Raw genomic sequence first — 13,261 nt, 5'->3', positions numbered from 1 at the left:
GACAAGAAATCAAGTCTTCTAAGTTTTTTCCAAATCATATTGCCACATAGCTCAGATGGTTAATAGCAACATGATATCCTGTACTCTAACTGTGTCCTCTGAATAGTCATGTACTGCCTATCGACTATGCCATTTACTTTGGCTTTATAGCATGAGTGTCAGACTCCAGAGTTAAACATTCGTGTTGAACACATCCGTTCAACTCGTACACAAATTATAAAAGCCCTCATGGTCTGAATGTGGTGTGTTAAAAGACATAAAAACACAAATCTCTATGACTGAAGTCCAGAATCTGACACCCTGCTGTATAGGAATTCATTTAGAGCGTTAAGAGAAACTGCACTTACAGGATGGTGTGTCATTTTTCACTCTGTAGAAAAATCTCAAGAAGTTAGGTTAGTTGACTTTTTCTTAGTAAAGCAATAAAGCACAGTGCCTTTTACTCTGGATTACACACTGAGCAGTATCACTCCAAATGAAATGTCCTATTATTTGGGCTCTGAACCTAACCAGAGCATTTAGGTCAATAATTACAAGAAACGCACAAACAGCACAACAGCACAAAACAAACAGTGAGTAGCAGCTATTCTTTTAACCTTCCTGTCACAGAATAAAAGCTCTTTCTTCAACAATAGATATTGCTATACCTAGCATATTAACAGAAACTGGTATTTCAACTTTTTCTCTTGCATCCTGGACATACCTTAAAAAAAAACAAAAAAACATCAAGCCTTTAACAGCTAAAATTACCACAGCCCTTAAATGTTGCATTCCTAAGAGACCCGTTGTAAATAGTAACATGTAATATGGAGCTCTAATCTCTATTGCTGTCATAGTGTATGTTGGTGTTTAATATCTGCATAGCACCATATGGCTCAATCGCTTTTGATGTACCACTGTACCACACCGATTCCCTCTAACACGGACATTTCAACATGCTAACTCTTTGTAGCTTTGTCCTGTCCTATGTTTTGTAACATTAAAATGCTTTCTAAGCTTACATATCAATATGTTTGTTTAACAGACCCTTTAGTTAGACCCTCATTAGTTAGCCTAAAACCTTTTTTTGCCTTATTATCAATGCATATACTGTACAGTATACAGTAAGATACTGAGGGGCTCTGCAAATCCTCAATGTTACAAGTTATTACATTGCTATCTATATTTTATGTTATTGTTTATTATGTATTTATATTATTATGGGAAATAACATGGGTATGTCCAACTTAGAGTAATCCTTGTCTACATACCGTAACCTTCCCGTTTAGCAAGTATAACCTACACTAATGATGGACATTCTGGGATACTTTGATTTCATTAATAACACATGGAAGACATATATTAGATCCCAGTTTAAAAAGGATTTAACCTGATTCTAATGTTAACCCTGTAGTTTAAGACACTGCTCTGTATTTTATGCTTTGCAGGTCAGGCTGCAGATCTTTCTTATGATATAGCTATAAGGATTAAAACTGAATTAAGATGTAAAACAAGAATGAATGAGATTTGATTGTGCGTAGCGAGGAGGGTCAGGGAGTGGTTGCATTGTTGCATTTGTTTTAAGTGCTTCTCTAAAGGCTATTTGTTGGGGAACTCCTAAATGTATTTACTGGAGTATCACTGGCCTTTATTGGAGTATTACTGGCCATATACTGCCACATGGACAGGTTCGACACCAAGGAGCTATTTCACTCAATAGCAGGACCCACAGTGATCACCTCACTGAGGTAGACTCATTATGGCACATCACAAGTGAAAACTACAATGCAAGGCAGATATGAAGCTCTAAGTAATCCTGCACATCTCCCTGCCCTTCAAATGTGGCCCAATTTAAATTATGCAGGCAGGGCCTTAAGTGCATGACAACAGAAACGGTTATGTTGTGCCTGACAACCATGTGTCGATAGTTAGATTTTGTACCTTTATTTTTTTTTGTTTTTTCTTTTTACACATACCCACACTAGTGCTCATCCTCAACATGTGGCATGGGGCTGCCCTAATTCCATGAAATCTGTCGTACTGAGGCACTTTCACCTATCCTGTTGTTGAGAGGGTCAAAAGGCACTATAAACTAAAAAAATAAAAAAAAATAATTCTGCTGTTTTTTTTCTGTTGCATCCTACTAAATGAAATCCTTGACATTTAAAAATTTGACTGCAAAAAATGGAAGCATGAATTATATTTTGCTCGCTGTGTTGTTGTTTTTTTTCTTTTGATCAAAGGCCCATGCACAGCATTATTTAAGTTATATTGATTTTAACAGGTACTTAGTATGAGTATATGCAATTTTGTGTTATTATTTGTTTTGTTTTCTTTGCTTCTTTGACTACTTTTTAGATTAGAAAGTTTGCATCCCTGTGCTGGGGCTTGCCTAAGTTGTTGTTTTTTTTTTTTTTTGTCACATTTCAGAAACTGTCAGGACTCAAAGTCCGTAATTTTCCTGATAGTAACAAAAACACTCTCGAGGAGTGTCTAAATAGCAACAAGCTGTATAATACTGCTGTCATGCATTAAATACACTAGGATACACAGTACCTTAGTCTGAATAGGCCATAATGCAAGTTATTTTAACATGCTATGATCCCATCAAGATCCTGTTTCCCTTAAGTTTAAACATTCAGTCCTTAAGATATGCTTAAATGAGCAGCATTTCAAATCATATCAAACCAGTGCACTTTTCATGGAAACGAACTATAGGGAATAAATGGCAAGGAAAAAAAGATATCATATAGAATGAGGTAACATCTCACACATGCTGATATCAAAATGAGTCTAAACATGCTTATTAATAAGCTATTTTTCCCGTCATTGTGCTGTCTTGCATCTAAAGGGCATGGCATCAAATCACTTGGTGATATCTATTACAGCTTCTGCTGGAGAATAGCAGCATTGCGGATGTCCATGAGGAAATGTCTTTTTTCTCCCACAGCATCCCACCAGGAGATCAGTTTTGTTCGTATAAGGTGCTTTGCTGGTCAGTAGGTCTGGAGTACTGTAGGGAGGACCAAATATAGGCCAAACACTGCAGATGGCTTGGCTTGTCCTTGTGAAACTGAGTAATTTTATGCTCTTTGTGTTTTGGATGCACTGTGCAACTTGCTGATATGTAATCTGTAATCCATGCATAATGTTTTAACATCACTTCACTGCCATCTCAGAACAGTGATCCAGAGTCCTCTCCATGGCCTTTTGGTGAAGTATTCCTATACATTCATTCTATAGAAGGATGTTTTTCCTATGCATAGCCTATGTGCATTGCCCTGTCAGAAATTCATTAAACTAACTAGCTAACTTTATCTCATATTCTAAAAGCATATTGTATGTTTTCGACTGTTCTCCTTTCATCTGCAGAAGAGAATAATAGGTGTAATACAGGAGTGCACTAGGGAGTTTAATAAAGTATTTGACTACTGAATGGCGACCGTCCTGTGGTACATATTTGGACTCTAAACATCAGTTAGCAGCTTACTTTTGTTAACACAATTTTGGTTAGGTATTGTGTAGTTTCCAGTTCTAAGGTTGGCCTCTCTGAAGTTGTCCATGCTGTTGTTCATGTCTCCATCGATTTCCATATACTCAGACTTGCTGACAACTGAGGAACTGCGGCGGCTGGAATCGGAGTCAGAAGCGATATTGGGGTTACTCACGTTCAGAAGTTGTGCTTGCTCCTCACCCTCAGTTTCCCTGTGGTAGAAGTAGTTGAAGTTGGATACGATGACAGGCACTGGTAGGGCAATGGTCAGCACACCAGCGATTGCACACAGAGAGCCTACGATTTTGCCCCCTATAGTGACAGGGACCATGTCACCATAGCCAACTGTGGTCATTGATACAACAGCCCACCAGAACGCATCAGGGATACTGCCGAAGTGTGATTCTGCCTCTTCAGCTTCTGCAAAGTACACGGCACTCGAAAACAAGATGACACCAATGAAGAGGAAGAAGATAAGCAATCCAAGCTCACGCATACTCGCTTTTAGGGTCTGCCCTAAAATCTGCAGGCCTTTGGAATGTCTGGACAGCTTGAAGATCCTAAACACCCTGACCAGACGAATCACCCTGAGAATGGCCAGTGATGTTGCCTGTTCCCCCTTGCCCTCCTTACCCTCCTTACCCGTTTCTTCTGCTAACTCTGTGCCCAATGTAATGAAGTAAGGGATGATAGCTACTACATCTATGGTGTTCATCATGTTCTTAAAGAAGGCTGCCTTGCTGGGACAGGCAAAGAATCTTACTATAAGTTCAAATGAGAACCAGATTATGCAGAGGGTCTCTACAATGAAGAAGGGGTCTTTAAGGATGCTTGGTTTGTAGTAATAAGTGATGTTCCCTATTATCTTTATACGTCCTGCAGGGTCCTCCTTCAGTTCTGGCAAAGTCTCTAAACAGAAAATGACAATGGAAATTAAAATGACCATAACAGACACTATGGCAATTCCTCTGGCTGGCCCTGAGCTCTCAGGGTGCTCAAACAGAAGCCAGATCTGCCGTTGGAACTCTCGTTCAGGCAAGGGTCTTTCTTCTTCTCGGATGAATCCTTCATCCTCACGGAACTTCTCCATTGCCTCAGCTCCAAGTTCATAGAACTTAATTTCTTCCGAGAACATATCCAATGGGACATTTACTGGCCTCCTCAACCGCCCCCCAGACTGATAGTAGTAGAGGATTGCGTCAAAACTAGGACGGTTACGGTCAAAGAAATACTCATTTCTCAAAGGATCAAAATAACGCATTCTCTTCTTTGGGTTCCCAAGCAGTGTCTCTGGAAACTGAGCAAGTGTTTTGAGTTGTGTTTCAAAGCGCAGCCCAGCGATGTTGATAACCACCCTTTCACAGCATTCATGGTCATCATGGTCAGGGGAATACGTGTCCTGCGGATGCCCCGGGACAGCTGATGTTTCATCCATGTTATCGCCGGCCACTACGGTCATCCTGCAAGTCCAAGTCGAAGCACTGCAGGAGATGTGGGACTGTGGTTAGTGTAATGGAACAGACATGAGGTTCTTGTCCTGAAATTCTCTTCAGCTCACTTTCCCTGTCCTGCTTTGATTTTGTGCCCACACAGCTGGCTCGGTTGTGCAGCTATGATCTAGACTGGTTTTCCTCAGTGTGGACCCACTGCAGCTCCCGCTGACTCCACCATCGCTCCTTTCCACTGCATCCGCTACTGCTGCCTCTGCCACCCAGTCAGAGAAAAAATGGATCGAACAGTGGAGATATTTGCCAGCTCAGCAATTTCCACACTATTTATTTAATTATTTATCAATCTTCCCATGTATCTCTCTACCTGTCTATAAATGTATCTACTTATTTGCTGTGTATATGTTTCTTGCATTAAATGTGTACATTCCCAACCACTATTCTGCTCCAAGTGAAAATGATCTGACATGACCATGTCACTTTTACTCTTAGCTCACATGAGGGCTAGGCTACTAATGGATCTCTAGCTCTCACTCCAAAACAAAAAGCGCACACTGTACTTTCTGGAAGTAAATAAAGAGAAGCAATGCAAATGATCTTCATAATCATGAGATCTTCATGAGTAAAGCAAATGATCTTCATATTCACCAGTTACTGGTGCTTACCTCTTGTCGATATTGGAAAAGGTTGAAATCCCTCTTGTCATCTAACAGTAAAGATCTTCTTCCTTCTTGGGTTCATTCATTAACACTTCACATGTTTTGTCGTATGCTGACAGTCCTTAGGAAACTGCAGATGTTTCATCCTTGGCCATATGACACCTGACCATCTTAAGTCGCAAACGCTGAAGAGTTGTGTATAAACGGGTGCTTTAAAATGCACACACGAAATAATACAGGTGAGATTACGACTCAGACCTAGCAAGTGGTACAAATAAAGTGCTAGAATGGAATAAAAACCGAAGCCGGGAAGCCGCAGCCTGCCTTGTGCGGTGCGATGCTCGTGCGGCGGCACCTCGGCGCGTGAATAAGGTTTATACCGCAGGAGAGACTCTACTGCTGCAGCTCGGAGGAAGGGTGGGGGGGATGCATTAAAGTTGGGTGGGTGGTTGGATGGAGAGGAGAAATGCAGGGGGGGCAAACGCAAAGCTCATGCCATTTCCAGACATCACTGAATCAGCAGAAATTTCACCTCTTCCGCGTAGACGAGAGGTCTGCTTTTCTCTGTCCGCGCAAGCACCGGGGAATGGAGGTAGAAGAGTGCTTAAAGGGAGGTGTAGGTGAGAGATCAATGAGGGGATAGAGAGTAACTCCTTAATACTAGACAGTATATAGCGGTGCACATGGGGAAGCAGAGGAGCGCGAGGGTGGGGGAGGGAGTTCGACGCAATGCAGACCGGCACTAAAACGCAGGCTGCCGCGGCGCGAGCGCTCCGCCACATACACACCACATGATCATACGGATAGATTTGAATCGCATAGGATCATAGAGTCTAAATAGTTTATCATGCCACCTATGGGACAGTTCTAACTCTGGGACAACCGGTCAGTGACGCAAGCCAATGCACAAGGCAAATGATGAAGTGTTATCACTTCCCCTGTTGTGAACAGGACATGACACGAAAGACACCGTTAGCCACTTAAACTTTACTCATAATTGCCATCAGCTGAAGGATATGGCATAATTAATATTAGACATTTAAAGAGCAGTTACATTTCCTAAGGTTATTCAATGTCAAAATACCCTGTTTGGCCAATGTTTTAAACCAGCCGATTTAAAAAAAATCCACTTTTTATTTCCAGGGGTTAGATATGAATCATATGATTTTATGCCTCTCTGCAAAATAAATGACCACACAATGACACAACAGAACTGACTGCAGAGTTTATCTGCAGTTCCTCCTACTCAAGAGAACTGTTCAGAATACCAGCAACTACTGTAGATATGAAGAACTAGATGAGATTCATTGAATCTGCATGATGGTTATAGGAGTAATACAGTTTTCACAGATGAGTCCATTTCAGAGTTACATGCAGCTACTCACAAATTAACCTAATCAAGGCCTGGTATAGTTTATTGCCAGCATGGGTAAAGAAGTGGCCCCGTGGTTGTCTATTTTTAAGCAGTGTCTGTGTTATATTTCCCTGTATTTTTTTTTTTATTGAAAAGTGTGTCATTTTTGAATCTCTTGCTGAGTGTGAACAAATTTACAATTAAAAATAATAAAATACAAACAATAAATCACAGTCCCTATTTCCTAACTGTAATAACAGTGCCAGAAAATTAAAATGTTAGCACTCCACACTGAAAATGTGTACTGAGTGCTTTGAGCTGACTTTGGAAAACCTTAGATTTGGATACACTTTACTTACGCTGCACCACTTACAGTGCTACAGTATACTGTGAACTTTGCAATAGAATTTAATTAAGGACATTTTATTTTCGCAATGATATACAATGCATACACTGATGGTGGAAAAAAGATACTACTACTACTACTACTACTACTACTACTACTACTACTACTACTACTACTACTAATAATAATAATAATAATAATAATTATTATTATTATTATTATTATTATAGTATAATAATAATAATAATTATTATTATTATTATTATTATTATTATTAGTAGTAGTAGTAGTAGTAGTAGTAGTAGTAGTAGTAGTAGTAGTAGCAGTAGTAGTAGTATATTAATTATAATTTTTCTCCTACTCCTTAATTTTTACATTGATATTACACATATTCATGTTAGAGTTCATTAAATTCATCAGAAGTGCTATGTTTCAAATCAACCTCTATGCCTTGTTCAAGCAATATAAATTATAAACAATATAAATAAATTCAATGAATGAACACTTTTGCCTGGACAGCTAGTCATAGTACAAAGTGCAGTTAATATTGAATTTTATCCATTCAAGTAGTATAACACTTTTACTCATTAAATTACATGCAAACTACTTAACCCTATACCAGTCAGAGAACATTTGTGGCTCCTAAATAGTAGATAAAAGCATAAGAGTAAGTAAGAGATAATAGTTTCTTGACACCATGGAACATAACAATGTCGATCTCTCAGCTGTTAAGGCTTTCAGTTTCACCATGAGAGGCTGTTTGGTCAGCAGCAGCAGGAGTGAGCGCTTAACTGCTGAATGTCATAAATAAGAAATAGGCAGGCTTTTTCCACTCTGCACTTTGCATCCCAATCACTTCCTCTCCTTTCATCCTTTCACTTTGCAGGGCTACTCAGCCATTTATCTATGACAATGTTGATGATCGCACCTCATGTACAGCATTAATAAAATGTTTTCACATTTTTGGTGAGAAGAGTATTATTCATTCTTAGATTCTTTGAAAGGATGCTACATCTTATGAAAACACAAAAAACACTGCTAACACTAAAATTAATTTGGTTTTATATCTAATTGTGCCTGATTGTGTAGGTGAAGGCTGTGTAATTCTGTTGCTTTTATACTTCTATGTAGAAAGCTCAAAAAAATGTTTCCTATCTGAATGAACTCAAAATACTTACAAACCCTAAGAACAATAAATAACCATCTGATAAGTTCTTGAAGTAACACAATTTCTTAGATTTTAGCTTTATGACTATTTTAATGGTTATCTAGAATAACGCCAGACATAAAAAAAAAATAGTTGCCAATTATATAATATTCACTGCTGCCTGTCTGTGAAACTGGATATAACACTGAACAAACTGAACTGTTGATACGTTTATCAAAAATACATTTTATTATCAAATATAAAACAGAAAAGTGCACAAACCTCATTATGATGCATTTTTACACAAATCATAACATGAATTAGATTTGTGAAATATCATAATAATTCTGATATAAATGTTAATTTTCCTATGGCAAAATATTTCGATTTGCTAACAGGTTTATAAGCTTTACTGCCTTAACAGAAAATCATCTACAAATACACAAATTAGCTATACATTATTTGACAGGTTCAGTGTTTAAGTATAAAAAACAGCCCTGAGAAAACAAACTGCGGTGTTTAGTTTCTTATTTTTAAGGTAAGGGACACAAAAATATTTCCAATGGTCTTACTTTAATCTTTTCTCTCCAACAAATAGACTAAAATTACTAACAAAATGCTTCAGTTGTTAATTCACTCATACATAATGAATAAAAGCGAATAGATATTCTGAAGCGTTCCTGTGACACCACAAGAGGGCGCCAGATAATGTACTATAGTTCTCTGGTTACTTTTTTGGTTTAATTTTTTTACTTTGACTATTTTGTACTTCATATGTTGTACTCCAGTGACTTTATTGTGAACACCATATTAATACTAAGTAACATGTGCTCTCATTTGCTCTCAGGGTTCTTCATGCCATGGATTCCAGATGTGTCAGCTGCACATTTATGCTGCATATCATTTCTTCTTCCTTTTTTCACTTTTGCAATCTTTGCAAGCTGTCTGGTTTAGGTGAACCTGTGTCCACTGCAGTCTCACATTCCTGATTTCTAGGCTTATAGGAGTGAAACCTGATAAGGATCCTTTGCTTTTCATGCCATTTTCTGTAAACTATAAACTGCTGCATGTGAAAAATGGCAAAAGAATTCACAACCCAGTCCAGAACCCAGGCCAGATTACCTGATTGGATATATGCACGAATAATAAGGTATACTGTTGTTCCGAATAAACTAGCCAATAAATGTATTAAGATACATATAAACAATGCCCTTAATGTAACTGCACACACATTTATATATATATATATATATATATATATATATATATATATATATATATATATATATATATATATATATATATATATATATATATATTTATATATATATATATATATATATATATATATATATATATATATATATATATATTTACAGTATCTTCTTTATATCAGCATATAAATCAAATGTGTTAACTCACTCATTTTACATAAACATAAAAAAACATTTCCATTGGTTTCTCATGAAAACTGCTCATTTCTCACACTTATTCCTGGAATTCACATAGATTTCCTGTAACACAGGCTTCACACATGGATTTGATGGGAAGGTTACCAAATAAGCCATGATTTTAATAGAAATGCTTTGTTCTCAAATTCAGTAACATTCATCATTTTAACCTTAGACTGACATTTATAAATCAGCCCTCTAATTTAAGCCAGGTACTCTTTAAACTGTAAAATCTATATACACCTATATTTCATGAAAATATCCCAACTATACAAAAAGTACAGTTTCAGGAAAAAAAATCTTTTTTTTTTATCACTAGGGTAATAACCATAAAGATAACATTTGTTCCTTTGATAATTATCTTTCACCAGGTAATGTGGAAGTGATATTTTTTTAAATCATAAGGTGTAAGAGCCTTATGGAAAAGCATTAATGTACCTAAATAGCTTTAAAGTAAAGCTTCAAAGCCACACCTTACTATCTATAGATATAATACTGTATGCTTAAATGTACCACACCATAAACTATGAAACATTCATCAAGGAATAGTGTGGTACCTTTTTCTGAAAGGGTTCTTTAACTCTTTTCAGATGAATGTTAATTAATTTAGGCTTTCTTCAACTGTAAAACCAATTCCAGAAACCAATTCCAAGTCTAGATTTATTCCAGGAACATAATCCAACTGCTTAAATATTATGTTTATTACTTTAATGTGTACGAAATGTTTTGGCTATTATTGGAGTCATAGATTGTTTATTCCTGACCTTTCCACCCACAGAACACACATTATGTCCAAGATTTATAGGCCTACATGTTTTTGAGTTACTGAGATTTTTATTAAACTCATTTAATTCAAAAGAACCAGATAAATCGGTTAATAACTCTAAAAACGTAATAATAATACAACTTACCAAAACACATGCTGAGCTGACAAACTGGTAATCCATCCTTGCAATTGTTTTCCACTTTCTTTAATACTGTATGTGTAATTCTATATGTGTTTGTTTTTCAAAATATTTTCTAATTGTTTCAGACTATACTGGATTTAGGTAGGTTTTATAATGGACTTTTATTTCTGTCACTATGAATAACAAAAAATTATAAATCCTATATATAAATATCGACCCCTAAGGAACCCAGACCCCACTTTGAGAACCACTGCTCTAAAGCCACTCTTGAAATGCTATTTAGTTGTTTGTTTGATTGATTGTTTGTTAGTTTTGGATGGGGTGGTCTCACACATCTGTCAGCTTCCCTGTGTATTCATCAAAATTTAAATTACAATACATAGAAAAATTATCGTCATCTTTTTTATTTCCCGTGCACTCTGATTTAATAAAAGTGTATCCGCCTTTATGTAAGCTGTTTTCATCATACGAGGCCACCGGGCGGCCGCAGGTTACGTGCGTGTACGTTTTGTTATCCTCCTCGCTGTTTTCCCGGTGGTAGAAATAGCTGAAGTTGGACACAATGACAGGCACGGGCAGGGCAATAGTGAGTACACCGGCCACGGCACACATTGAACCAACGATTTTACCACCGAACGTGACGGGACTCATGTCCCCGTATCCCACCGTAGTCATGGTAACTACAGCCCACCAAAACGACTCCGGGATGCTGGTGAAGCTCGATCCGGGGTCGTCCACCTCAGCGAAGAAAACCGCGCTGGAGAACAGGACGATGCCAATGATGAGGAAAAAGATGAGCAGTCCCAGTTCGCGCATGCTGGCATGCAGCGTTTGGCCCAGGATTTGAAGTCCTTTCGAATGGCGCGAGAGTTTAAAAATGCGGAAGACGCGCACGAGACGCACGACTCTGAGCACGGTCAAGGATGCGGCTTGCTGCGCGTTCGCTCGGTGCTCCGCGAGCTCCAAACCAAGAGTTACGAAGTACGGCACGATTGCTATAATATCAATAGTGTTCATGATGTCTTTATAGAAAGCGGACTTGTCTGGACACGATATGAACCTCATGAACATCTCGAAGGAAAACCAGGCGATGCACAGCGTCTCGAGCAGGAAGAACGGGTCGGTGAACATGTTGCTATTCCAGGCTTCTTCGGTCGTCCCGTTAATTGTTGCGTGTCTGTTCGGCTCATCGCCGGTCTCTCTGAACTCTGGTAACGTTTCCAAGCAGAAGATGATAATTGATACTATGATTACCATCACTGACACAATGGCGATCAATCTGGCCCCACGCGAGCTGTCGGGATATTCGAACAGGAGCCAAACCTGCCGCATTAACTCGTTAGTGGGCATCGGGCGCTCGTCCTCTTTACTGAGGCCTTCATCGTCGATGAATCTCTGTATCACGGGCTCGTCGATTTCATAAAACTTGATCTCGTCCATGAAAATTTCTACCGGTACGTTCAGAGGTCGGCGGAGCTTCCCCCCGGATTGGTAGTAGTACAGAATAGCGTCGAAACTCGTCCGGTTCCGGTCGAAGAAGTACTCGTTCCGGACCGGGTCAAAAAACCGTGTGCGTTTGTGCGGGTCACCCAGCAGTGTGTCCGGGAAGCGGGAGAGCGTCTTGAGTTGCGTCTCGAAGCGCAGCCCGGACACGTTGATGAACACCCGCTCGCTGCCGTCCTGCTCGGTCACATCCACGTAAGAGCGAGACGTGTGCACGGGCTCAACCGAATCCACCGTCATGCTGACCCCTCGTGCGGTACGCCTCTCGGTCCTCCACGATTTTCTCCCGCTCCACCAGCTTCTAGGGTCGGGCAAATCCAGCCTGACAATTTATGGCACAAACCCGTGTGGGGTAATAATGAGACTGATTTCTGTAGGATCCGCGTTGAATGACGCTTGAAAAGTTTCGAAAACTTCCCCGAACTGCTGAGTGTGTGACTTAACCGGACAGCGCGTGCACGTGGCAATACGATGGGTCTCTCATCTCGAGCTCCTTAAACAGCAAAACCCACCCTGACTACGATTGGCAATCTGACTCCTAGTGCTGTGCTCTTTAGGAAAAAACAAATGCTCATGTCACTGAGCAATAAATCTGCGTGTTCTAGCTACCCAAAGCAGAATGTCGTTAATAAAATGTTTGTAAAGGCAGTAACTGTAGTAAAAGCAAATAAATTAATTAATAAATAAATAGGAAAAATAAGACTGGGATAATTAAATGCCATTTGGCAGAAAAATAAAGATGTTTATGGTGCTTTTATATCAAAATGAGCAACACACTGCTTTCTGTGACTTCTGTTGTGCTGCATTTACATTGAATAATTTACAGTGATTTACAACTGATGCTACTGTTAAATGATCTGAACAACTTACTTGAACCAAAAGTAAGTAAAACTTGTGCCAAAAGTGTGATTATGGTCTGTAACCTGTACACCTGTACACTTTAATGATTTAATAATGCAAGCAAACCAGCAGA

At 38.9% G+C, this 13,261-nt stretch overlaps 2 protein-coding genes across 3 annotated transcripts; both read right to left on the bottom strand.

Moving 5' to 3' along the window:
* Positions 1-1,917: 1,917 nt before the first annotated feature.
* Positions 1,918-6,194, bottom strand: kcna1a (potassium voltage-gated channel, shaker-related subfamily, member 1a). 2 transcript variants are annotated; one of them, XM_027135248.2, is made up of 2 exons: positions 5,586-6,194; positions 1,918-5,176 (listed from the first exon to the last, which is right to left on the bottom strand). In XM_027135248.2, the coding sequence occupies exon 2, from the start codon at positions 4,929-4,931 to the stop codon at positions 3,447-3,449; it is 1,485 nt and encodes a 494-aa protein (XP_026991049.1). In that variant the 5' UTR covers positions 4,932-5,176; positions 5,586-6,194; the 3' UTR covers positions 1,918-3,446. The 2 variants fall into 2 exon arrangements, with proteins under 2 accessions (XP_026991049.1, XP_047657985.1); XM_047802029.1 differs by having other exon boundaries at positions 1,918-4,953.
* Positions 6,195-9,808: 3,614 nt separating this feature from the next.
* Positions 9,809-12,793, bottom strand: LOC113635682 (shaker-related potassium channel tsha2-like). The gene has a single exon (XM_027135247.2). The coding sequence runs from the start codon at positions 12,526-12,528 to the stop codon at positions 11,113-11,115; it is 1,416 nt and encodes a 471-aa protein (XP_026991048.1). The 5' UTR covers positions 12,529-12,793; the 3' UTR covers positions 9,809-11,112.
* Between the last annotated feature and the right edge of the window lie 468 nt (positions 12,794-13,261).

The sequence above is a fragment of the Tachysurus fulvidraco genome, chromosome 17 (assembly GCF_022655615.1).
Source record: "Tachysurus fulvidraco isolate hzauxx_2018 chromosome 17, HZAU_PFXX_2.0, whole genome shotgun sequence".
NCBI classification, from domain to species: Eukaryota; Metazoa; Chordata; class Actinopteri; order Siluriformes; family Bagridae; genus Tachysurus; species Tachysurus fulvidraco.
Note: the sequence above shows the minus strand (reverse complement) of the source record. Positions and strands in the feature narration are given on the sequence as shown.

Bases quoted from the DNA above. Each gene is read 5' to 3' on its own strand.
- kcna1a (XM_047802029.1), bottom strand. From the start codon at position 5,626: ATGACAAGAGGGATTTCAACCTTTTCCAATATCGACAAGAG. The intron at 4,954-5,585 runs GTAAGCACCAGT...CATCTCCTGCAG, and splicing joins TTTTCCAATATCGACAAGAG to TGCTTCGACTTGGACTTGCA.
- LOC113635682 (XM_027135247.2), bottom strand. From the start codon at position 12,528: ATGACGGTGGATTCGGTTGAGCCCGTGCACACGTCTCGCTCTTACGTG.